At 41.0% G+C, this 26,851-nt stretch overlaps 2 protein-coding genes across 4 annotated transcripts in view; both read right to left on the bottom strand.

Moving 5' to 3' along the window:
* The window catches only part of ST3GAL5 (ST3 beta-galactoside alpha-2,3-sialyltransferase 5), a 117,096-nt gene extending 107,696 nt beyond the window's left edge, over positions 1-9,400 (bottom strand). For both annotated transcript variants that reach the window (XM_080400314.1, XM_080400312.1), the window contains exon 1: positions 7,613-9,400. The gene's annotated coding sequence lies outside the window, so the exon portion shown is untranslated. The remainder of the gene's footprint in view (positions 1-7,612) is intronic.
* A 1,297-nt stretch (positions 9,401-10,697) lies between these two features.
* POLR1A (RNA polymerase I subunit A) overlaps positions 10,698-26,851 on the bottom strand; it is a 34,086-nt gene continuing 17,932 nt past the window's right edge. Inside the window, exons 20-34 of one of the 2 annotated variants that reach the window (XM_080399956.1) lie at positions 26,234-26,386; positions 25,961-26,043; positions 25,024-25,189; positions 24,293-24,514; positions 22,541-22,755; positions 21,728-21,895; positions 20,656-20,791; positions 19,498-19,655; positions 18,437-18,551; positions 17,704-17,820; positions 16,582-16,857; positions 15,720-15,920; positions 14,841-14,958; positions 13,422-13,586; positions 10,698-11,090 (exon numbers count right to left, since the gene is read on the bottom strand). In XM_080399956.1, the coding sequence (XP_080256082.1) occupies positions 10,990-11,090; positions 13,422-13,586; positions 14,841-14,958; positions 15,720-15,920; positions 16,582-16,857; positions 17,704-17,820; positions 18,437-18,551; positions 19,498-19,655; positions 20,656-20,791; positions 21,728-21,895; positions 22,541-22,755; positions 24,293-24,514; positions 25,024-25,189; positions 25,961-26,043; positions 26,234-26,386 (2,394 nt within the window). In that variant the 3' untranslated portion in view covers positions 10,698-10,989. The remainder of the gene's footprint in view (positions 11,091-13,421; positions 13,587-14,840; positions 14,959-15,719; positions 15,921-16,581; positions 16,858-17,703; positions 17,821-18,436; positions 18,552-19,497; positions 19,656-20,655; positions 20,792-21,727; positions 21,896-22,540; positions 22,756-24,292; positions 24,515-25,023; positions 25,190-25,960; positions 26,044-26,233; positions 26,387-26,851) is intronic. The other variant, XM_080399957.1, reaches the window with a different exon arrangement.

Raw genomic sequence — 26,851 nt, 5'->3', positions numbered from 1 at the left:
TTGGGCCTATGGTAGCGCTTGGACCTGTTCACCAGGACATGCTTGGGCTCAGATACTGCTGCTTCTCTTAATAGTGAGAAGCTTCTGAGCTGGTGTGGGAGCAGGAACAAAATCTCCCCAAACAGGGGAGAAAAAAAAAGCACCCTGGGTTAAAGAAGACAGTGCCCTATGGATCGATGGCGAGTGGGATGAATTTGCTCGCAGTGATCTAGCAGAGCATATGTGGTCTATCTCAGGGATCTCCCAGGCTGATGCTGGGAAACCTTGTTCCTGGGGAACAAGTTTACTATGTCCACGTGTTCACAGTCTGCGTCAGAGCCCACCCAGGAAAGCAACAGCTGTACGCAGCAGCCTGGCTCCTAATCATCATACAAGTCATATAAACAACCCCAAAATAAGTGCCAGTTTGGTTTCTGGAGGTAGGTGCTTTCTGTCATGGGGCTTTCCACACCAAACAGGAGTCATCAGGTAAAGCTGAGAAAAAATGGAGAAGTCAGCATCTTGCAAGGCGACGCCAAGTCAAGCTTTCAGTGATGCAGGGTATAGATAGGGTTGGTGGGTCTGCTAGAAATCCAAGCTAGTGACTGAAGAAACCTAAATATATTCCCCATGTCCTCTCCCTCAGGGGCTTGGTTGCTTCCTGGGTATTTTGCCTTTTGAAAGGTTTAGTGTAAGTAGTAATTGCCTGTAAAATAGTAATGTAATTGATGACTGGGAATTGAGTTAAACCTCTTCAGTACATCATCACACCTCTCTCTCCCGGAAGGGGATTATCTGGCAGATGAAAACTGCATTTGGATGGACTGCTTCCTTCCCAAACACAGTTTTTCTCATCAGAGCAGAGCAGAAGATGATTGCAGTCTGCAGGATACTAATGTATGTAGTGCCAAAAAAATGCCCAGGTCCTCTACCACGCTCTCAAGGTTTGCAGAAATAACATCACACATGCTGGAGGCTTTCCGAGCTGACTGAAAATTGAATGACAAATGCAAGCAGCAAAGAGGCAGGAGGACCCCAAGCTCTGGGTCCTCCTTGCATGCATCATTTTGGGGTCTGGATGTTTTTTGATGATTCCCTGTTGGACAGAAGGTAGGAAAGTAGATTGAGAACCCTTATACTAAAAGTACAGGCTGTGCTTACAGCTGGCTGAAGAGCCTCTGAGCTAGGGAATGTTTTATGTTTCTTGAATCAGCACAGCAGAGGACTCATGCATGACAAAAACTGAAATGCTTGTGGTCTCTTCTGTCTTTAATAGGACAATATAAGTTTGGACAGGCTGCTCCCAACCATAATTCTTTTCTTGCCGTGCTGAGAAAAAAAAAAGAAGAGGATAACTGTAGTTTGAAGGGTGCTAAAACAAGGACTGACTCAACCACCAGCATGCTCTCCATGGGGCTTTCTAAGTTAACAAAAATAGCATCAGCCATCTTTGAGGTGATCAGATATGAAGCAGAAATGGACAGCAAATGCAGTCAGGAAATGGCTTTATAAGCCTTTATTTAGGACCAGTGGCTTCTGCTGGTAAATCTCACAGGGTGCTGCAAGCTGCCTGTATTAAAGAAGTATCCACTGTGTTGCCAATGAGCCCCTCCCCACACATGGAGGAGTTATGTGATCTGTCTGAGATCATGAGACATCTGTATCTGAGCTGGGAACAGAGCCCAGACCTTGTGAGCGTTAAAAATATCTGCTTTAACCACGCAGCTTTTCCCTTTCACTTAGTGAAAGCTTTGAGCTGCCCCAGCTTCGTTGCATGAAATCGACTTATAACAAGACCAGAGTGGCACAGGTTGCCCAGAGAGGTGGTAAATGTCCCACCACTGGAAACATTCAACATCAGGTTGATGTTCAACAGGGCTCTGAGCAACCTGATCTGGATGAAGATGTTGCACTAAATGACCTTTAAAGGTCCCTTCCAACCCAAACTATTCTAATGAAGCAAAGGCTGAGATGGTCTGACTTGACCTGATGCTGTGGTGCTGATGAGGTGATGCCAGGTCTTAGCTAACCAGAAGCAGCGACTAAATAACGTAGCAAGAAAAATTGTGATAGTTCTGCTACTGAGCCAGAAAAAAAGACAATGCAAAGGGCTTAAAGCTCCCTACTGCATTGCCCACTGTGCAGTGCAGCACAGCTGGACACTGCAAACTATTGCATTTTCAGATCACGCACCAAGGTAATTAATTACTAGTTGGCTGGCAGGTAGCTGTATCACTGCAAAGTTGCATAATTACAAAGTCATTTTCTTCCCTGCTGCACATAAGGGTCAACTGCCAATATATTTTTTTCTGACATAGTGGAAAAAGCATAGTGGTAACACAGTAACCTTTATCTGACCTTAAAGATTTTAAAACCAGCAGGCTTGGCTTTAATGGGAATGACAGGACTTTACTGTTCCTTTTCCCTTCTCTCTCTCTCTCTCTCCCCTTGGTACTGCTTAACTCAATGTGTTTATCCAGGATTTCTCAGCCTGTTATCCCAAACAGCCACTGTAAATACAGTCTTTAACAGATACTTATCTGAATTCACCCAACAACTTTTTTTAATTACTTGAGGTTTTGCTAGGAAACCAGAGACATACTGTAAAGCTGGTGCTTTGTGTTTGTCAGGTACATGTAAGATGCAGTAGTTCTCAGATGATGCTTCCAAGTCTGGGAAGGAAAAGATGCACCAAGAGCACTTTCCACATCTCCATGTTCCGCAAACCCTTGCTCATCCATGATGGTCCCTGAATAAATACAGAGGTGATGGTTCAAATGAGGCACTAGCAAGAGGCAGGTGCCTTGGGTGGGTGTTTAGTTCTAGCATGAGATTTCTGACTGGTCTTGACAAAAATGTTTTGTGTTAATTTGCCAGGAGGGACTCAGTTCCAAGAAAAGGCAAGTTGTATTTTTCAGTGACTTCAGCCCTAGGAGCTTACACCCATCACAAGTTTTCCTTATTTAACTGTAGATGGATGTTTTTCAAATGGTTTATCAGGCAGTGAATAAATCCATTCTTATCCACAAAACTCCCTCACTAATTTAAGGAGGATTTACAAAGTAATTTTAGGACAAAAAAAAAAAAACCCAAACAAACAGAAAGAACTGCAGATGTTGAAAACTGGCTGGTTTATTTTATTCTGGCAAAAACCTTTTCACATCTAAAATCACTTCAAGAATTGTGGATATCTTAAGTAGCTCCCCTAAGCAGACACTCAGATGAAATCTTTTGCTTGACTGCAAACAAAATGTCATAACAGGAGAACTCCTCTGTCTTGAACTACCATGCTCCTCTGTTTCTTTGGGGGTTTTATGGTGATCCAGTGAGGTGACAAGCCAAAGTCAAACCAACTTTTCAGGATGCATGTGTTCCCTGTGTTGACATTTCCACTTTCTCATCCATAAAACCATCAGTTTTTCTTGCATAGACGATGCGGTACCCAGAAGTCCAAGTCCTACTGCATATTCCTTTCACTGTGGCAAAGAAAGCTTTGCTTCCCTGGACTAACTCTGCATCTCCAGGAAGAAAATTCAATCTTATTTTAAACATTTCCTTTAAAAAATAACCACAAATCCCAGGAGAAAATGTTTGCCTCACATGGCTTTGTAGGACTGTGTGGAACCAAGCCCTAGCTGATGACTTAAATTCACGGTCAGAGAGGCCCTGAGAAACACGGATCCCTGCAGCATAGCCCCTGGGCTGTAATGTTGGGATTTAGCTGCAAAGGATGAACCCCAGCCTGGCTTTACACTCCCCCTCCCTGTAGCAACAGCCCCACCAGCAACTTGGGAAAGACAACATTAAACATGGGGAGGACAAGTGGCAACCCCATCATGGTCTTTTGGAAAGGATGACCAGCACGGAGCAAGGGGGAGGCTCTCACAAAACTGGCATGCCAGGGATGGGGACACAGCAGGGGAATGCAGTTACACTGGACACAGCTAGGTCTGGCTTTGCTACAGCTTCCACTGCAAGAGCTGTTTGTCCAAGCCAAAGTAACACCTCCAAAACCTCTGTAAGCGAAGTCTAAAGCTGAGAGCCTGAAAAAGCACTGTCTGGGAAGGACTTGGCTTCAAGGGGCCAACAGAGAGACCTGCAGCCACTCAGTGGCAAACATTTGGGTCATGGGTTAAGGTAAAAGGGCTAGATCCTGTCCACGCTCCCACTACGTGCTTTGTGTGACCCAGTTGCTGCTGGCCTGTCAAGTTGGGCACATGCATAGGCATTAGCTCCATCTCCAATGAAGGAAGATGAGCTCGTAGTAACCTGGCTGTACCAGAGATAACTGAGCAGACCTGCAGCCTGGTGGGTGGAGGACCAGCTGCATCAGCACCCTAAAAGAGCTATTTCAACAACACTCTCCTGCTCAGAGCCCTGGCCCAGCCCCAAAACATGAGAGCTGCTGTCTGAGCTTCAGTTACTGTAAAATTATATAATGTTGTCCCCAAAGCTGTTTGTGCAAAGAGGGGATGAAACCGGCACTCCCTGCAGCTGCCCCTCATTTGGCACCTGTCTAGGTCCGGCCTCAAACTCCTGGCCAGCCTGAGCTTGGCAAGAGCAGGAATTCACACTCTGCTGCCTTTCCACTCTCATAAAAATTCACTTCTGTAGCTTTATCCAAAATTAAAGAAGATCCATTAAGTCACAACTGATTCCTGTGGGAGGCTGAGGGCACTGCCCTGATTTGTAGCATTATTTACATTCACGAGGCTATTGGGTCTAACACACATCACAAATTCTGCATCTGCCAGAAATAATCCAGGCTCCCAGGCAGAGGAAATACAGTATAATGGAAACCAGAAGAATCCTGCATTGAAGTGTTTTACAGAGCATCGATTTTTTTCCAAGGTACTGCCCTGGGATTTTTCTGCAGAGCTGTTGTACAGTCTGCATGCAATTTGCTCTACTTGCCCTTTCAGTTTTAATGTTCCATTAATAATGCATCTCTGTATTTATTGCAGTTTGCATTAATGTTCCACTTACTTCTTGATCACTCATTATTCTCTCTGTAGTGCTAGGCAAGGCTCCAAAACCCAAACAAGGGCAGCAGTGTTACTACAGACCAAGATGCAGCCCCATCAGATTCGAGGCAGCCCTGCCAAGGGGGATCATTTATCTTCCGGAAGCTGGCAGAGCATGATGCACCCAGGAAAACGGGAACGGCTCTACATCCTCTCCAGCTCTGTGATGAGACCTAAACTTTTCCAGGGCAATTTGAACAGTCAGCTCTTTCAAGGGATCTAAGCCAGAAAACTGTAAAACATCATTAATGAGCAGCTTGCTTAATCCTGGCTCTACAGCACCCGCTGAAACAGGAGCAGGAACAGGCTGTCAGGCTGGCTTTGGCAGACAGCTCACTCAGCTCAGTGGCAGAGGCCCCTGTGGAGGACGCACTGATGATGACTCCCTAGATCAACCTTGCCTTCCTGAAAACCGCTGCTTTGCTGCCCCTTGACCCTGCAGCCAGCAGAACTCTATACGTACCTTGGTTTCTCACCCTGCAGCACTCTGAGCATCCCGTTATAACCCTGTACACCTCCAGCCAAGCACCCAGGCTTGAGCGTTGCACTGCCACTGTGCGCCTCCCGCCAGGAGCATCCTCCCTCACCAAACCTATACCACACTGCAGGGCAAATCAGAAACTATAGTTATAGAGATGCTGAAGGAGCTGGGTGGTTGCCTCACCTGGGCGTCACAGTGCTCACGCATAGCACAGGGCTTCATAACCCTCTTTTGCCTAAGGGACTTACAACCCCTATCTTTCACATCACAGGAAAATGCCTTAAATCCTGAAGAAGACACAGTTGCAAAAGGATAAAAAAAAAGTCCTGTTTTGAGGCAGGATTTCTCTTCACCCTCCTGGATGAAGCTGCACAAACACCAGGAAAGGTTTCTCTGGTCTTCCAAGAAAGCCCTAGTTTCTCCTCCCTTCCTCAGGAATGAAGCTGACCTCTTCCTTCCTTTATCCCTATGAACAGCACATCACTTCCAGCAGCAGCAAGGAGTTTCAGAATAGGAAAACTGAAGCTTCCCTGTCTTGAGCTGGTGGTTAGGGCACTCAGAAAGTTGGTGTGATGCTCCTCGGGGCACTGCAGAGAGCCCAAAGCAGGTCTCCTATGTCCTCAGTGCCTGCCCTCAACATTGGGCTTATGGGCACAACCAAACATGGTTCACCTTGTCTTCAGTTATATTATTATTACACACTTATCTACAAAAGAAAACTTGGGGGTCTTCAGGTGAAGCATCATCTGTGCTGCTTAGCACGCTACATAAACAGGAAGGAAAAGCAGGGACTGAAGCACATTTCCACTGTTCCCTTCTGGCTTCGGTAGCTTTCAAGCCCGCAAACTGTGCAAGGTAGATCCCATTCTCACCCACTGCACAGCAGCCATCTTCACACCCACAGACCCTGGCCTTCACATGCACCCCAAATATCAAGACTGCCACGTTCAGCACCAAAACTTTCCAAACACTTTTTGGATCTCAACCTTTACGGGCAACGTTCACAAGTTCTCCTGTCTGACCTAATCCTAGAGAAAGGTTTTTGCTTTGGCTTGATCTGCCTGCTGCCAGCCATATCTAGGAGCATAGCGTGGTCACCAAAATCTGACTTTGTGTGAAGTGTCCTTGAGGTGTCACATGCCCTTGTACCTGCCACACTCCTCAGCAGTTGAGGTAGCTTCCAGATTTCAGTACTTACTGGCAAGCTTCAAGTGGTTTGTCCAGAAAAGCTCTGAATGATTAAAGGTCTCTTCAGGCTGTGTTGTTGCCGCTGCTTGGGTACTGACCTACACCAGCGTAACAACGTGGGAACCAACCATCTGGCAAAACAAATTTTTCTGCTCCCTGTCTCTAATATTTAGCTTGCTTTTGAGACTAAAACAGCACTAATTCCTCTTTGTATCCATTCTCATTGCCCAAGTAAGTTGGGGTTAACATCTACTGACAAGAGCATGCCTTCTATTACGATTTACTAAGCTTGAACATAGCTCGCTTTCCAGCTGCTGTGAAAACACAAGATGATTCACTGTTACCAACACACTGAAAAGATTTGTTATCCCCATCTTACAAGTAACAAATCTAGATCAGCAAGTGAGTGCTTCATGCTGTATGAGCAGGATAAAACCCACAATATAGGCCCTGCTTGCCGAAGCACATGGGACCAGAAGACAAGGATCACTGCTTCCCTTCCTGGCTGAGTAACTCTTAAATATTCTATTACAGCTTTAAAAAAGCCTCTTCCCCCAGCTTTCATATTGGCATATACTAACCAGCCCGTTCCTGAAGTGCACACTTAGTCAAGGTTTAGCTTTCCAGACAGATCATTTGCGATCATTAACGGAGATAACACATAGAAAGCAAGCCACCTTTTCTTCTCATTCCCCTCCCATCTTGGCACCCTACAGTGCAGCAGATAGTTAAGAGAAGGAATGGTTTCCAGGGAAGAAGCATTAAAAGCGCAGCCAGTGCCAGCATCTGACTTCTAAATCACCTATAAATGAAAATGCAGCATACATACGCAGACTAGAGGAAATCACCACACGATTTGACTGTTCAGTATTAGTTTTGCATTACTTCTGATAATTGTGAAAGTAACGTCAAAAATATTTGAAGAAAGACTTGTAAATACTGTGTATTCAAAGTGATCCCGCAGAAAACAGTCAAAAATAGCATGAAGCGTTCTTGGTGCCACCTGACGTATTTCTTCACCACTTCTTATTAGCCGAGCTTGGTCTGCCACCAGAGAGAATCAGGAGGTTTCCTCACTGGCAAAACATCACACTGACTTCCGATCCAGAGCAGTAATAGTTACTTGGAGAAAAAAAGAAAAAGGAAGTCCCAGCTCCATTCTCACACTCCAAAGGGGTTTTCTAGCCCGTTCTTCTGGCCTTTTGATCACAATTTCTTCCTCTCCATGAAATCACATCTTTGGGATCCTTTAGGTCAAAGCTGACTCCATTTGTCTGGTTTACATAGTTACAAAGCAGTAAGAGCCCCACCATTACTGCAGCCTTCTCCCAGACTGTTTGGGGGTAGGTAGCTCATACTTCCTCAAAAAGTACTGTACAGCGACAGCCATCGGTGCACTGAGCAAGAAACAAACTTTAAAACATAAAAGATCTGGCTGCACAGACCTACATGTTGCATGAAGAGAAACGGGTTTCTGACCACAGGAAGCGGGACATTTCTTCCACCTTCATTTTCTGCACACATGTGAATTTTAAGCAAACTGAAACTCCTCCCATCTCAACCGGCTCATGCTATGGATTAAGAGTAACTGCTACCAGAGCTGCCTCTCTTTCATAATATAAACTAAGTCCATTTATATGCCAAAAGAGTACTGGTCTCCAGCCTTGGAGGCACAGACTCATCTAAGGTCCTGCCACACTCCCTCCCCTACAGCTTTTGTCCATGAACAGCCACCTACTTTGTTTTCCTAAATAGATGTTAGGCAAGTTCTAAACTGTAATGTTACGGGCTTTCCTACAGCTGCAGTTCTTTCAGTACAGATCAGAACAGTTTTTCAGATCCTGGCCTGTGCCTAAATTTGACAGGCAACTCAAAACTGAAAGGGGAGGTTGGCTCATCCTGCCACAGCCAGAGCACATTTTTCAGGCAGCTCTATTTAAAGGTCATCAGTATTAGATAACCTGGGAGTGCAACTGACTAACCTACTACTGAATTCAGCATCATTTCCTGCACAACCAATTCTGCAGGGAGCAGGAAACAGCAACTGGACACACAACATGTTGTAAAGCAAAGGACAGACACCTCAGTACATCTTCTCAAAACAAAACTATGTGCTATTTATAGCTGCTTTGCTGCCCTGCCCATTTAGCATCTGCACCACTTGCTCCCTAAAGCATGTTGGCCAACTGCTGCCCCACCACCTCTCACCACCGAAGAGATGATCTTAAAGGCCTTTTCCAACCTAAATGATTCTATGTAAGCCTACCAGAGGGACTGCTACAGCAACACTGGCCTCAGGAGCTTCAGATGGCAACAGAAAAAGCAAGGTAGTGACTAGAAAAGGATATCAAGCTGCATCAGGTTCTCAGGAGACACGACCTCTTCTCAGTTGCCGCCCAGCATAATTTCACATACACACATTGCAAATACACAGAATATGTGTGTGGATGTATTATGCCAAAATACAAGACTAGTAAATTTTCTTGTATGTCATGGCTCCGTAACTCTAAGGATAATTCATTACCATGACACAATCAAAGTGACCTCTTCAGCTTCATAGAGAAGTGATACGAACACTGGGATAAATGAGTTATTTAGGTCAAACTCTTTAAAGAACTAAAGGATGCCGCATCTCCAGATAGAAAATACAGCATAAATGCTCTTCACTGCAGGACTGTGAATACCTCTTGGAGATCTTTCTTAACAAATGGTCTGTAACACTATAGACTGCAGTCTGAAATTAAAAGTCTTTTTGCTACTACATTTGTTCTTTCCCATCCAACCATTTGCAAAACGTATCCAACTAATTCTGTCCCAGCTGTTTGCAGAATGACATGTTTTTGAGAAATGCGTAACAGGTGCTAAGATTGGAGAAAGACACAAGGAAATCTTTTCTGAAGATCTGCAAAGTGAAACTGGAGGCCTACCGAGCTAATGCATTTGTTAAGCTTCAGTGCAATCTGCAGTACATTTGACACAGTTTTAAGGGGCTGAGGCAGAATGGAGTCCATCAAGACATTCCACAGAGGCTCTTTCACAATCCCAAGTTGACATCTCCCACTATCTGATCTGATCCCCTTTAGCACAGCTCCACTGGAAGCAGGAGCTCCTCTGCTGCCTAAGTGAACTCTGGTACTTTTCCACTAGCTCAGAGGTACCACTGAGAGTGAATGGGGTTGAAATCTGTTAGAAAACTTGCCTAGATGGTAGTGAGCAAACTCCAAAGAATTTAAACTACTTGTGTGCATTGCATTCTGATTAAAATCACATGTATAAACAAGAAAATCTGACTTCTGGAGAGTGGCTAACAGCTGTCAGCTACACAATTTTTAACAGCCCTTGGAGTCAAAGTGATGGCTGTTGGCTATGTGACAAAATTCCGTCAGTGATGCAGCTACATCACAGGGCATTCAGAGTATTTCTTTACAACATCCTTTATTAAACAACCTCTTATGTTACAGAATATTTAAGCAAAAATAGTTTTAAAACTTTCAGTAATTCTTACAGGAGTCTTCTGCATAGTTGTTACAGCAGCTTATGTTGCCATTTAAGGAGTAAATCTTTATCAACTGGCATGTTTCTCACTGTGTGGAGATCTGTTCCATACAAAGAAGTTGTAACAGTAGGCATTGGAAAATGCCTGTAGAAACCACAAAACCTCTGAATTCCCATCTTTAGCTAATAAATTTAACAATTATGTCATAGACTTTAATTCTTAAAAAATGAAGTAGCAGAATAGGAAAATGCATCCTCTAAAGCTTAAAAAAAGTCATGGCAGAGCCTGCAAGTACGGCAAAAGCAGAGGATACGCGTCAAGCACAGACACTTCAATATGATGGTAAAGCTTCAGTAGAGCGCTGCCCAGCTACACCTGTGACTTCTGAATGCTATTTGAAGTACCGGAAATTTGTCGTGTAACAACCGTGTGGCAACTGGCACCACCCACCGAGATAGGATTCTGCCCTACAAAAAGTAGGCAGCATAAACAGATTCTGCTTTGACTCCTGTGTCACAGGTGTTACACAGCCTGTTTGAGACCCAGTCTCCTTCATTTTATTCTTTTCTATGTAAACCAATAATCTCATTTTTTACGTTAATGAAAGCAAATAAATGTTTCTTTGGATCAAAGGATAACTCCTATAGTTGCAGGTATTCTCATTAAATAGATCAGGCTCATCAGGTATCCAGATTAACGAACCTATTGACACAGGGAATATGAGTGGGGACACAGTATGTGCCCTTCTTACATAGCCGTAGAGCATACATATCTCTTGTGATGAACATTTCAGTCAGAATCCTTAAGTTATAACCGAAACACTATGTAAGGGGCTGCTTGAGGTCAAACAACCCAGTCCCTCCTTTAACAACTTTTCCAACCACTAGGCATGCAGAAGGGGATCGCAGTTCATCACGGGCACCTGTAACAAATTCAAATGAAATTATATTAGGATGTTTCCAAAGGTTTCTCAAAGGTCAGTGCTGAAAAGAAAGCATTGTGGTTTACGCGCAACAAGTCATCTGGTTCAGCACGCACCCCCACACCCCCAGTTTCAGAAGGGCACTGCCACCTACTGTTCAGATTGAATTGGTATTTCTGAGAGCAGGACTCCAAAACTCTTCCTGCAACTATTATCTCACCCCTATCTTTTTGTCCAAGCAAAGAATTAGGGCACACATTCCTAAACTCTCCCTATTCAGAATGAAAAGACAACACACTCGAATTCTAAGAGAACACTGACTGAACCTTCCAAGCGAACACATTTTGCTGATTAAATCGCTAAAAAATACATGTGAGGCAAAACCAGAAAGATTCCCTTTTCATTGCTGCCTTTTTTCTTTGTTAAGAGTGAATCCTTTTGATGTGAATTTTAAATCCTTCTGACTAGATATGAAGAGAACTTTTCACTGGAGAGACATTCCATGAATTCCTTTGATTTTGTGGTTACTCACTGTAGCGAAATAGTGTCACAGAAATTTGGAAGCTCTCCAGATGACATGTCTGGCTAGAACTGTTTTGCTTTCACTGTTTTTATAAGCATTGAGGCTGGTTTTCATTCATCCTAACTACAGCAAGCTGGAATTCTGTCATTAGAGCAGTTGGAAGATTGGAAATAAAATTGTTAAACTTTTGATAAGTTTAGGTCACCTTTACTCTACTGAGCAAAATGCACTGAGCTCTCTCTCATACAAAGGGTGGGGGGAGGAGTTACACCATAGCACAGTGTATGGCATGTGCTTCCTGCTCTGTAAGCTACCACTAAATAATTAAATAGCTGCTCCTAAATGTGTGTCAGCTGAAGAGCACAACAATCACAAGTCATCTTTTTTCCTTCTTATCGATCAGGGCCATAAGCAGGCAGCCCTGCAGTATCTCTTCAACTGAACAGTAAAGTTACCAGTTACATTAAAGCAAGTTAGATCCAGACTGCTGCAATCCATATCATAACTTTGATTTCCATTGTGGTGAAATCAGGAACTCCCTCCACTTGTGTAATCAGCGTAGCTTTCCTGCCAATTCACCATGTTCTGCCAGTATAGACTTCATGTCTTTATTCATAATGTTATCCATAAATATAATTACATTTCACTTGGAAAAAACTTTATCTTACTTCTAAGTCAGTATGTGTTATAACATAAATACAGAGACATAGCGCAACTGTGCAAGAAACACTCTTCTATTCAATTTCATCCCGTATTTACCTTTTTCTTTCAAAGTTTCAGATTAATCTAAATCAACTGTAACTAATACTGTTTATTAAAAACCAAATTACCTTCCCAGAAAAGGTGTAAGACAGCATTAACAAATAGGAATTCAGTGATAAAAGTATCTCTGACATCTGTGAAGACCATTTAAGACCCTAGCTGAAGAGACTGTGTTGACAGCTTTTCCCATTTGTAGTAGGTAGCAAAGCAGCAGCACAGTAGCATCCAAGAAAGAGAGCATCTAATTGGCAAGTGACAGAAACCAAGACTGTTTGCAAAAGGGCAATGTAATTAGTATCCAAAGCATGAGATCATGCAAACTGTCTAATGACAGACTTAAAGCCTAAGTTTTTTTTTCATAGAACTGATAATTGTTTTGATAAGAGATGTAAATGGCTAGTGCCATTTCAAATGTCCTAAATGATCCATGCAGCCATGTGAGCTCTACACTTCCTAAAGCAGCAGTGAGGGGGCAGAAAAGATCCTCTTGGGCCTCTCAACCCACCATTAGATAAATTAGTCTGGCCTTCTGTCTGTGTTTGAGGAAAAAAAAGATAGTAAAGTGCTACAAAGCAGCAGAAAAACAATATCAAAGTAACAGCCAGGAGGACTCTTCTCACAATAAAATGCTGAATAGCAACGTTAAGAGATGAAAACATGGAAGTTGTAACAAAGCCAGGAAAGCAAAGCAGAGATGACAATTTTAACAGCAGAGACAGAAAAAGGCAAATTTTTAGTAGTCTGTTATAAAGCTTTGCTATAAAAATCTCAACAATCTTAAGGTTTGTTATAAAAGTGCCTATCTAATTCTTTAAGAAAGGAGTCACAGACCCCACAAATTACATGCTGGCACTGACTTCATTTAAGCTGACAGAATTTTATTAAAAACACCTGGAAAATTTTTCTAGACAAGGGCTTAATTAAAATTTTCGCCTCTGGCATTTTTTCTAATGCAATTATGCATTACTCAAAATAGTGGAAAGTTACGATGAAAACAAAGCATATGTGAAATGCTGCAGCAATGTATTTTGAACTAAACCATTTACCCATCATTGTTGCTTCCTTCAAGAACTTGTAGCTGGTTTCAAATGTCATCTGTTGCAGAGGGGAGGAGTTGGACTGAATTCCAAAACGATTTAGTGGTTTATAAAATCCTTCAAAACACATGTAATCTGCCACAAGTGAAAGGTGCCGAGGGTCTACCACAATTCCTAAGAATACAAGAAAGAGAAATAATCAGAGCATTCAAGGGCTAAGGGTTTTTGGTTTCGTTTTAATAAATCAGGTCTAAATTAAACTCCTTGAATCTAATCAACATGGAGAACATCTCTATTAATATTCATCTGGCAGCTGTACCTCTTTGTGCATAGCTGCCTTAACTGCTAAGCCTCGAATATCCAAGAGGCAGACCTCACTATAACATAAAACAGTATCTTTCCAGGGAAACTAAATTGTCAGGAATGCTGTAAGGCAGCAGTTTTTCTACATAAAATCAGTTAAGGTATGCGTCATCTTTGTTTATGCAGAAGCAGATTACACATCCATCCATTTGTGGTGGGACAGAGCTCTAGCCCCTCTCCTGGTGGCCTGCCCTAACTAGGCACTGGAGTCAGAAAGGTTCTGATATCATGCAGAGAAAATACTAGGCATCCACAGAAAACCCTGTTTAGGCTAGAAAGAAACAGCACATATTTTTAAACAATGCTTGTGAAGCCAGTGTAATGGGGGATCACTGACAGCTCTGTCCACATTTACCTAGCAGTTCTTGGAACAACTGGAAGGGCAGACCATTCTGGGCTGCCAACTGGCAAATCTATTTCATATAACTGGTTGCTAAAATTCCCACTGTGTTAATCTTCCCTCTTCTCAATAGTTTAATTCATAGCAAGACTTAGCTCACTTAAGGCAAATTCAACATGCCTGACTTTAGCCGCCTGTGAAGTCAGGCATCTTCCTTAAGTTAGTTGTCTGGACTCTGAATAACCTACATGGGGAGAACATTCAGACAATGCAGCCAGCATAGCTATTTTAGGAAAGATATAAAATACAACTACAAAGGGAGCCTAGACTCCCATCATTAAAAAGCCAGAGTAAGGCAAGATCAATCCTATTCTCAGGGCCACTATACAAGTCTAATGGTTACCTTCCTCTGACATCAGTAGTTAATTTGTCTGAACCTTCCAGCTTGCAAAAAATAAATATACTAGAATAGAAGAGCTCTGTGAAGGGGGGATAAATTCAACCTTGTCTAGTGAATTTTCTACTGATTAAATGGAAACTAACAATTAACTAATGAAGTCTTCATAGAAAGCACTGTAATGATTAAAACGATGAAAAGCTGCAACTGAAAAATATACACATAAATTAAAAGATCATGCAAAACCATGACTTTGTAAGCACGGTGGCTGGGTTTTCCCATCTTAATGTTAACAAAGACTATCTTTAAACATGTGAAGAAATCTTACCATATACAGCAAATACATCTTTTATTTCCTTTATAATCACCCTCAGGGCAGTCTCAATTCCATAATTCTTAGCCATGGCATGAATATCATTGGAATAAAGTCTGTTCAGGTCCAAAATCTGAAAGCAAAGAAACCAAGTTAGGACAGTAGTTACTCTAGAGGTATTTCCAAGTAAATCAAGCTAAGTTAAGATATCTTTTTTCTCTGTTTTTCATTAGCTTAAGCAGCACCAACAGTTACAGAACAACTAGGCAGCAGCTCAGTCAAGTACAGACAAAAACGATTCTGGGGATTTATGTTTAAGCTACTGATCACAGCATTATATACGTGAGTAACAGTACTGGAATCAAAACTCACCGGAGGAGAAAATGATCTAGAATTAGAAGCAGCAAACTAACAAACCACCCCAAGCAGCAGAGGAACATGTTAAAGTCTTCCAAACAACACAATGCAATGTCCAGTCTGTCTCAGCTAGCCAGAACTTTCAGTAAAAGCATTAGAGAAGATGTAGCTTAAAACAATCCTGTGCTTGTGGAGTTATGGGCTAGATGGCATAACAGAACTATTAATCTCCAAGTACTGTAATTCATTTAGATGGAAGAACTCCCACAAGTAACATTTAGAGAGACAGTCAGAAGCATGGTGTGAAATTATCTGTCATTAAGACACTGGGCTGCTGCACAAAAACTGATTTGCAAGCTGCCCTTGAGAAAAGACTCTGCTAAGCTCTGAACACATCTGGGGGTAAAAAATAGGAGGAAGAGAGTTTATGAGCTGAAAAGGCTACACATCACCCCTGTTAAATTTAAATAGCATCCACCATCCCTCCCTATAGCACAAAAGATCATTCAAGTTCAGTATTATAAATAGATTACATACATCAGAATATCTGAACATCTCCACAAGGTTTATCCCTTCAGTATGCAGAACAAATTCCTTCTCTCCTTGCTTATTGGTACTTTCATTCAGCAAGCATCGTGTGATCCCCTTCACTTCATGGATAACTGTGCTTCGTGTGAGAGACACAAGCAAAGAGGAGAGATCAAAGTATACCTTCATCAACGGAAGTGCCAATGAAACCTGAGGAAAAAACCACAATGTAGTGTTGTTCTGTAAGGAAGCCTGAACATTAGGCTCAATCCTACTTCTTTTTAGGCAAAATACACACAACTGGAATTGTCTGGATGCACAACACCCTAGTTGTGTGTCTAGAACAGAAATGTCTGACTAAAATTACACCTGAATGATGCTAATATGAACACTCCACCCCAGGATCATTTGCCTGACTAAAATTACACCTGAATGATGCTAATATGAACACTCCAACCCAGGATCATTCATTAACATTGTTTTCAAGATCCCTGAACTTGGGATTTTTTGGGGGTAGCATATGTGTGTGTATTTACTGTAGTTTTTGGTTTGTTTTTTCACCAGTCCAGCCATCACTTTTATTCATGAAGAGCTACACAGTGGTGTATCATGTATTTAAAGATTAAAACACAATAAACCTGTCAAGTACCTACTTTTAAAAGGAAATTTCATCAGGCATTCTGAAAGTTAGATGTTACTAAAAATTTTGTCAATAAGTACATTTGTACTGCCACTCTTCTGTATTAATACAGGATTCCTGAGACAAAACAGCAGCACTGCACTGAAAAGATCCATTTGTTATGTGCAGTGCTGCACTACAAAGATCCACTGTGCAGCCGTGTGCAGATATTTCCAGGCACCATCATCTTACCTCACACCAAAGTTCATTATTGGTGTCAAATGTATAATCCTTTATTGATGGGTGGCTGTCCAGAACAGCGTTTACTCGCAACTCTGCTGACTGACGTAATTGCTTTTTCTCTTTTTTAGTCTGAGACATAAAGGAAAGATGCTGAGATTCATCACCATCTGCTCCGTTCTGATCTTCATCAGCATGAGGAGACTGTTCTTTTTCCGATTCAGTGTCTTCATCTTCTAGATGCTCATCGTTTTCTTCCCCATTCTCTTCTTCACTCTCATAATCAACCTGCAAATAAATAATGTTACATTTACCTGAGTCAGAACACGTACGGAAACAAAGCACACCGTGAATACTTTTAATTATTAATGTTCTTGACAGCTGAGTTCCAAATATCTCGCCCATGACACAACAAAAATGCAATTCCGTTGTAAAGAAAATAATGCAACAGATTCAGTTCAGTCTCCGTTTCTTTATAATCTTGCCATTATTCCTCAATACAGACCGGGATGCTACAGATTATTGGGTATGTAGCAGAATTTGTTTTTCTCCCCCTGAAAAAGGCTCTTCCCATAATCCAACTCTGATGATGGGATTCCCTCAGGATTTTCAATTACTTTACCCTCTTGCTGAAATGACAGCAATCCTTCTTTTAAGCAGCGATTAGAAAGTATTGAACATAGAGAATGTTTATTAAGAACCACACTAAAGGTTTAAAAACAACTAATGGCATGAAATTAGCAAGAGGTAAAGTTAAGGTGAACTGCAGCAGGGACAGCCTGACTGCCAGACACATCTACTCAATGCCTGAACAACAAGGCTTTGGAAAAATGCAGCTCTCTTCCATCTCTAACTTGCATGGCTCTGTATTACTTTTAAAAGGACAGCAGTGACCAGGCTCACCTATGATGACCAAGGTGATCACAAGTCTCAGCCAACACCTTCTGATATGGTTTTCCCCCCATCCAAATCAAAACTGATCAGTACAAAGCAGAGACCTTCCTATCTCCTTTCAAGTGGGTTTTGCTTTTTTTCAGCATTTTGTTTCAATGGAAGCTTTCCTTCCCAACTCAAACCAAGGCACAGGAAATTGGGAATTAGAAGTGCAGTGCTGAGCACCTATAAAATCATTACCTCTTCCTCCTGGTTCTTCTTCCGTTTTGCTTCTGTAGCATCGCCATCCCCTTCATCAGCTTCTGCGTCAACAATGTTCTCTTCTTCCTCTTCTGGAGCTTCCTGATTATTCTGTGTCTAGAAATCCATAACAGACCAGATAATCTAGCTGACTGCTAGGAAGCATCAACTGCATCAAAAAGCTTTAGCCAAGCATTTGGAATTCAACAATTCCTTGTTCAATGTTCCAACTTTCAGGACCAATTAATTTCTATAAGCCCATTACTATGAAGAAATAACTTTAACATTAAACAAGATGAACATCTACAAGAAAGATAAGCTATCAGCCTGCTTATATGACAGTTCTTGATGAAAGAGGAGCGACAGCAGGAACATGCAAAAGCTTTTCAATGAAAAAAGCATCCCCCTTAAGTTTGGACAACCACTGCTACAACAGGACATTGATCTGGGAGTAAACAGAGAGTAATATGCTTTTATCTCCGTGAAACTGAAATAAACAAGTGTTTTCAGAGTACAATCTTAAGTAAATTAGGATTTAATAAACAATAACCTTAATTTTCTTGTTAATTGTATGAGACTATGAAGACAGTTTATGCATAAAGAAAAAATTTAACAAGTAATTTAGTATTCACACATTTCATGTTCACATGGAAACATGCTATGCTTTTCATATTGTGGTTCTCAAAACCAGTTAAAGCAAGCGAGGCATTTTTCAGGTAATGTTTTTCTGTACCTCGTCTTGGTCAGCATCTATATCTTTCCGAGTTGTCCTCCGGGTGCTGACTTCAGTAAAAGATGCCATCTTTGCACTCTTCCTTTTAATTGCTTCCAGAAAAATTTTGAAGAACCTGAAAGAAACAGCAACCCACAATGTCAAAGCTCAGCAGTACCGCAGTCAGTTTCAAGTTGTCAGAAAACTAATTTGTTTAAGAAGCCATCCAACTCATGACAAGAATATTCACTGGTGGATACTTCCAGGATAAGACAAGTAATTCTTCTTCTTGTCCCTTTCCCATCCCTTTAGAAATTAAAAGGTTGGTATCATCTCTCTTACAATCACAGATGTAGCCATACATCCAAAGCTTAAAACGATAAACTCATCTGGACTTAAAATCTACACATCAAATTGACCTTGAGAAGAGATGGCGTACTACTGGAATTTTTTTCTTTTTTAAAATCAATGAGCACACGTGTAATTATTAAATAAAATAACCCAGCTTGAACTCACATGGCCTGAAGGAGGAAGAAATCAATGAAGGCTTTTTGCAAAACAAAAATAGCTTCCAACAGACATTTATCATTAAATGTTCTACTTTTAAATATGCAAATTTGGCCAGACATGGGGAAGGAAGCAGGGGGAAAAAAGAAAGGGGGGAAAAAAAGCCAGCCTTTTCTGATTTATTTATTTTTAAAAAAGAATTAAAAAATTAAGGTTTAGTTCTGTTCAATGAGAACACAAAGTGCTAACTTCAGTATTCCAACATTTTTGCTGGTAATAAATGTTTAAGCATCCAAATATAAGGTATGATGTGTTGCTTATACGGCTCTTCTCAGATTGTATCAAAAACATGTGAAAGATCTGCCTTGCTACAATTCTGCATTGTCACCACACCACAGATCCACAGTTTTATTCGACATAACAGGTAACTGTGCAGATACTTCTGCAAGCACATCTGCAGGAAGCTGTTGCTCTGGAAGACATAGCAGCAGTAATAAACAATATACAGTGACCCCTGGAGCCCATGGAAAGGCAAAATAAGAGCAAATATTAAAAGTATCTGAAAGCAAACTCACCTTGTTTCCATGAAGTGCAAGATGTCCCTGGGCTTCACACACTTCTCTTCTCGGTAATATTCATGGGGCAAGAAATGGAATCTGATTTTGTAGAGGTGATGCTTATTCTGCTTGCATGTCACATGCAGTGATTCCTCTACCTCAACTTTCTGCAAGACCTACAAAAGCCCCAGGTAGTAACATTCCTTCTTTAATGAAGACATTTCATTATTTCCTGCAATTCCAATGCTTTCCACAGGAGACCAGAATTATACAAGGCTAACTAGCAAACTTTTCTGGAGGTTCTGTGGCAGCTCCTGGGCCAAAGGACTCTACCCTGTTGCACTCCTTTTGGCTTAAACTCCTCCCAACAATTAACTTAAGAGAATACTGGGAGAACAGCCTTACCTCCCACAGGACTCCTTCACAAGAGACTACACTTCTTAGTGGGCCAACAGCTTCATTCTACTGACCCGTGCTCACTGTGCATGACCATATTTCAGCACAATGCAGAGTCTTAACCCTATCCTTGCTGCTTTCAACTTGAAAGATGAAGACAGAAGAGGCTAGGGCATGCAGGAGAGCACAAGAAAGACTGCACTCTTAGGAAGAGAGAGAGCACAGAATACATCAGCCTTCGGTATATCAAGTCTCCACAGAGCCACACACTCTGCTTCTGTTGAGCACAGCCACTTGTAGAAGACTAGGAAGGAGTGGGGGACAAACAGAAAGGTCTCCAGTATGCAAGTCACACCAGATTAGCCTGTCTCAAAGACAAAAACTCCTCCAATTCTAGAGACTGACAAAAATGAACTTGAGAAAAACCCAACCAAGGCTATGGCAGCAAACATAAACCCTTCCAGCCATTATACCGCTGCTGTGTCTGAACTATTACCCTTCCTTTACGTTCTGTAGAGTTTGCAGCCTAACAATGCTCTACAGGTTAAACTGGATTTAAGTTCCATACAGCCCAGTAACTGCAATCCCTTTCAATGCTCCACTTCCCAGCAAGTATTAGAGGTTCAGTATGAGAGGGTCCTTTCTTTTCACCTCTGAATCTTGCAACCACAGATGAGCCTTCAGAAATGGAAACTGCTACAAAACCAGACCAACTGATAAGCTCAAACAGGGAATTTTGTTTTGCTGACTCCCAAAGGATACAATGAACAGGAGGCTCACCTCAGCTAAGCACACTCTTGTGAGCTGTTTCTTAAGTTGTTTCACCTTCTTGAGAGCTTTCTTGGTGTTGAACACAGGAACACTCATTGTTGGTGTTTTAATATTTGCGCTGGCCACCATCAAAATTTCCCGCAACCTTTAAACAAAGAATGATCTTTCAAATTAAATGATAAAAGCACTATGCAATGAAATAAATACCTAGTTCATTTATTTAGGCAGCATGCAACTGCTATTTCTACCCAAGCCACATGTATCAAGACATGTGGTTACCCACTGCCTGCTCCTTTTCACTGTTCTGGTTCCTCATCAGGCACAGCACAACAGTATTCTACTGCTTCAATTAGATTATCATCCCAATTACAGGAAGAGAATAGAGATGATAATAAATTGTTCCAAGAACAGAAGAACTAATAAAGCCTGTTTCCTACAGATGCATAATGTGTGCTTCCTCATACCTTCTCACCCTTCCCTGCTTCTCTGAAGTAACACAACCATCTCCCACCCACGGCATCACACACCTACACACAAGGCCAGGGTCAGCACCTGTGTTATTCAGAACAAGCTAAGGACAGGCTGGTAAACAGGTGTGTGGTGATAAAGTCACAGTCACCAAACAGAAGATACAGGGGAAACCTGCTATAAAACAGGTCTCTTTCTACATAGGTGATAATACTACTAAACATACCAGATTTTATAATTGCAGTGAAATTTTGTGTGTGAAATAACAGGTTTAAAAGTTAGTAGGGGGAAGAAGAGGTCAGCAGAGGGCAAAACCACAAAGCACCATTTCTTTAGGCTTATACTGTACTGACTAAAATACAAAACCAAATAAGCCATTTAGTAAGGTAAGGTAAGAGTAAGGGGCCTTCACAGATATTTTTTTAGCAGGAAAATGAACCAAAACAACTGTAAAATTGTAAAATGTTACAATAGCTCTGAACAGGCACAATTTGCAATTAAACTGAAGGACTATTTGCCCTCAAGATGACACATATACCTGCCAGTGAAATTAAGCACTATTACCTAAGTGCCAAAAATGGCAAAGGACCCACTGAGAACACAGTTTTCTCACCTTGGAATACCCAGTGTGACATTCATTTCACCTCTGCCAGCAAAGTGGAAGGTGTTCAGAGTCATCTGTGTGGAAGGCTCCCCAATACTCTGAGCTGCAAGAAGACCCACAGCTTCTCCTGGGTCACAAAGAGATCGCTGCCACTTTAAATACAACAAATCCTTCAATCTGAAAAGAGGAAATAAGAGGTTTAGCTCAACCAAAAAGAACTCTGAAAAGACTGAAACATTGCTCGGTTCAATAAAAGTTACCTCTTGCAGCCAGTTTCTCCTAGTAGCTTATGATATAAATACACTCCAGAAACTGTAAAATTGTTTATCCCAATCTGATCTGGCAAATAGAGCCCATTAACACACAACTGGGTCCTTGGCAAACTATAGTTTAGTTCTGCTGCTAATTCCCAGAATGTCAGAAGAGAGACCATTTACTCTCATTTGCTAATCTCAACTGCCTTGCTAGCTCCAAGGTGTGTCAAGAACATATTTTGTTATTATTATATATATTAACACAGTTACTGTGAAGTACTATATGTAGGGGGACAGCACTATGTTGCTGTTATTCCATAAAGCCTTTGCCAAAGCCCTTAGCAGCATGGAAAATTCAAGTTTGGAAGAAACAGATAGGCAGGGCCTCTCCACTGCACACTAAGCACACTTGGCTTTCAGGAACCATTCTGAAACCCACTACTTTGTTTCACAAAGGTCACAACAAAAACAAGAGTTGATAAAGACTTTTCATCTTTAGCAAACTCTGTCCAAAAATAGGTATTTTGGGTTTTGGCTCAATGCTTAGTAAAGACACAGAAGTTATTACCTATCAGAAGAAAGTGCAGGGTGCATATAACTTTGTCTGTTCTCATATTCCCATCTGTTGATATAATCTTCCACGCCATTTTCAAAACTTTCTGAAACAGATGCAAAATAAGTATCTGGACGCCAAACACCAAGGCTTGGGTCAGGACATTTACTTGTCTTCTTCAGATACTTTCTTCGTTTCTTCTCATCTAGTTCATACCACATCTTCAGTAACTGAAAATAAGAGGAAATTTGTAAGCAGACTGGTTTATCCACAGTAAGACCAAAACCAAATAACACTGCTTCCACCAGCAATCTAACAATAGTGAAGGTGGAAAAGATTACCTGTGTAAAACTTAAGGGTGTACATAACACAGCAAACAACTCTGCTACAAATACAGTATTCTCCATGTTCTGATACTTAACACTTTTGATCCCAAATGATTTCAAGATTCTTTACAAGCTTGAAATAGTCAGACTTATCTACCTGTAGTGATTATTCCAGAAATCAGTGAAATACAACCCTCTAAGAATGATTTTAACTTAAGAGTGAGCCCCCTTAACAATCATTTACAATCTTTACTCCTAGTTGACTACCACCTCGCCTGTCTAGAGCTGGCATGTACAAAGGAGCTTCACTGATTTTCAGTTGTTAACTTTTAAGCCCAGCAGTCCAGCAGACACCTTGAACATAGCTTGCATCTTACACACGATGACTGTTCTATTGTTCAGTTTATTAGTCTTTCAGGTAACATTTCAAATGTTGCATTTAATAAAGGAAAAAGTTAATACCAACATTAAAAAAAAATCAATACAGAAAATGAGCTAAACGTGCCTCGCTGTCTTATGATGGAGGAACTGGCTTGTGACATAGAAGTTTGTCCACTGAGCTCTATAATATACCGAGACAGAGATAAACATGTATCTATATCTACCCATCTACTGGAAGAAAAAAATGAACAAACAGTAAAGGAAATCCCAAGCCAAACTGCTTTGAATGTTACCAAAAGTGTCAACAGCAATACAAATTGAGCATAGCTGAATAAATGAACCAGTGATTAGGCATAACATTTGCAGACAAGCTGACATGAGTTACATTTCTCAACACCTTCAACTTGGGAGTTTCAATCTAACTGTCCGCATTCTATCAGGGTAAATTCCTTGTGAAAGCAAGGCTGTGAAGCAGCACCTGTTTGCATTTTGTGTTTATATAGAAATTTTGTATGTTGTTTTATATGTTGTGTTTGTATGTTCATTAGAAGCCACAAAATATAGATTAGTGCCCTCGTGTACAAGAGGCTTAAGCAAGAGTACTTTTTTGAAACACTAGGCAGGGCTGGCTCAGCCCTCTGATCTTCATATTTAAACAGGCTCTCATCCAGCTAGCAGGTATCTGTCCATCCAAAGACAGATCTACTTTGTGTACATAGGGAAAAAAAAAAAAAAATCAAACCACTAAAACCCGAAGAAACCCCAACAACCCATCACCAAACAAAAACAATTCCCCCAAAACACCCACAAACATGGGCTGTTTTCTAAAACCCATTTTACCTCAGAGTTTCTGGCCTCTGCCCTAGCACTAGGGCCCGCAGACTTTAATAAATGAATCTCAGCTTCATCACCCACACAGCTGACATGATTCCATCAAAAGGTAACTTATATATAAGTAGACTGTGAAATACTTTTGGACATAAAAATCCACTTAAAAAACCAAAACACTGAATTCTACAACTTTTAAAGGGCTTGATGGATTAAACTGCTTCTGTGTCACCTGTAAAGTAGCAGGATCTCTTCCATTTTTGATTTCACCTCCTGGCATCTGTGCTTTTACGCTTGCCATTTTCTTTTGAGAAAACATCAGAAAACCTCCTTCTCTTTGCACAGAGTTCTGGTGCCTGGCTCTCCACTTTTTGATGGCTTTGAACTGCTGGTTAGCTTGGTGAGACTCCATCCTTGCTAAAGCTTCATCCAGATGGTTTGTCTTCTGGATAACCTATAAGAAAGTTATCTGTATAATTATTCTTCTCTCTGTGCTTACTGTAGAAGAAAAGGCAAAGCAAACCGAAAAGGTCAGCTACCACCACTCAAAATGTGCAGCTGCTGTAAGACAATTTTCAACCCAACTGAGACAAAACTCCTTATATCCTTATGGGACTATTGCCATTCTTTAATAAGCAGTGATGATATTGGTAAAAGGAAATTAATCAAACTTGACAGACTGAAGAGTAAAGTCATCTGTCTTGAATCCAAGTAGAGTTAGAAAAGAAGAGAATAGGGAGAACAGTTGGTGCTCTGTTGAAATTGAGACAGCTTAAATCATGTCACGGACTTCAGGTTCACTTCCATATTTTGTACAACAGCAAATAAAAACGTAGGTTAGTCTGAGAGTGACTGAGAGAAATAAATACGTTACTGGATCTCTAACAGATATGCCAGACGTTAACCATGCATTTCAGTCTCCCCATTTTCCCCATATAAATACTTAAAGTTTAGGTGTTCTACCTCATAGTTTTCTGCAATGAAAGGAAACTGCTCAGGTTGTAAGAACTGAGTTTTAGGAATATCAAGTCCGTCTTCTCCATACAGAAACTGCACCACACTGCCATCACTATCTCGTACAGTCAGGTCATACTGAACTACCAGTCCTTCCAAATGTTTTATGACGCACCTGTTCCACAGGAAAAACAAAAAACAAAAAACAAACACTGCTATTAAGAGGCTACAAAGCAATATGCAAGACAAAACTCTAACACGAAAAATACTGTTTTCATTGGTATCTTAAGTGCACTTAAGGACTGATAAGAAATTCTGGTAGCCAAAAATTATACAGACATAAAAAAAGGTGAAAAGCGTAATGATATTGCAAATCTTTCTGCGTGTTGCTCCCCCCAGCTTCCTTGGATTGTAGTGACTTAAAATTAAATAACTAATTACTCTCTACTTCTGCTGTCATTCTTAATTGTCTGAAAGAAGGGGGCATCCCTTCTTTCAAACCCCTCACTATCCTCTGAAAGAATTAAAAAGTTCAATCTTCTATATATTGGAGGTGTTGCCTGAATAAAGACAAGGGCCACACAATGTGGTCACAAAAAACCAGCGTTGCCTGGAATTTGTGCATCTTTACTTGTACCGGGAGAAGTATTTTTCCAAAAGGAAACATTGATGATACTACGTGTCTGAGATAACTTAAGAGATGATGAAGTTAAGTTGCACTTGGTCTAGTCCTTTAGAAAGTTGGTCTTAGAACAAGCATTTAATACTCAGTAAACATTTTCCTAAAAAGCAAGTACACTGAAGTTAATATAATACAGGCACTCCTTCCAGCCTACAGTATTCTACAAAGTAACCAAAACCAACCCAAAACCCAGACAAAAAAAACCCAACACCAAGAAAACAAAAGGGCCTTTTAAAGGCTCAAATTCTAAACCAAGCCTCTTACCTTTGTAGGTACCCAGAACGGCTGGTTTTGACAGCTGTATCCACAAGACCTTCCCTGCCAGCCATGCAGTGAAAGAAGAATTCCTAAACAGAAGCACAATGCCATCAGCATTCTGCTGAGAAGTATACCAAGACTGGCAATTTATGCCCTTTCTCAAAAGCTACACATGAAAGTAGAGTGAATAAAGTCAATTTATCTATAATCACAGACACTACATTACAATACCAAGATTTAAATAAACTTCAGTATAAGCACAAGCAGTATTAAACTTACAGAAGGTTTGATCCCAGTGAGAAATCTGCCAGTCACAAATCCGCCTGAGCTAGGGGAAAAATCATAAGGCTGGAAACATGGCAGCGATTTGCCAGATGCCATTAGTGGGGGTCTTCGACCTTCCAACTCAATTTGTCCCAGCAAACAAGAAATCTAAATGCAGACGGGAAAAAAAGCAGCATCACTTTTCTACCCAACTATTTGCTACGTAAGTTCAACAATTTTTCTTGAAAAACACAGTAAAAAAATTAAAACATTCATTAAAAGTTCTTTAACTAAGTGTCAACATGTTCATTAAATGTTCTTGCTACTGATGGGCATAAAAGGCATGTAGGTCTCCTCTGGTCTTTTAAAGTTGTATTCAACTGCCCTGACTCATTTCCATTCTCATCCTGTATGCTCATTTTAATACAAAGAGATGTGAAACTAAAAAAAATTGTAAATATATTCTTGGTCCCTACATTACCCTCACCACCTCTCAGCAGTGTACTAAAATCAGCACACAAAAAAACCCAAAACAAAACCCTCTCTCTCTTGAGCTTTGGTCATTCTCTCTCAGAGACAGAATTTTAGATGGCCTTTTTATATAGTATTTCTTCTTGGTGTCTGTGTTTCAAA

This window comes from Falco punctatus (assembly GCF_963210335.1).
Source record: "Falco punctatus genome assembly, chromosome: 1".
NCBI classification, from domain to species: domain Eukaryota; kingdom Metazoa; phylum Chordata; class Aves; order Falconiformes; family Falconidae; genus Falco; species Falco punctatus.
The sequence above is the reverse complement of the archived record's forward strand: the minus strand, read 5'-3'. Positions and strand labels throughout refer to the sequence as shown.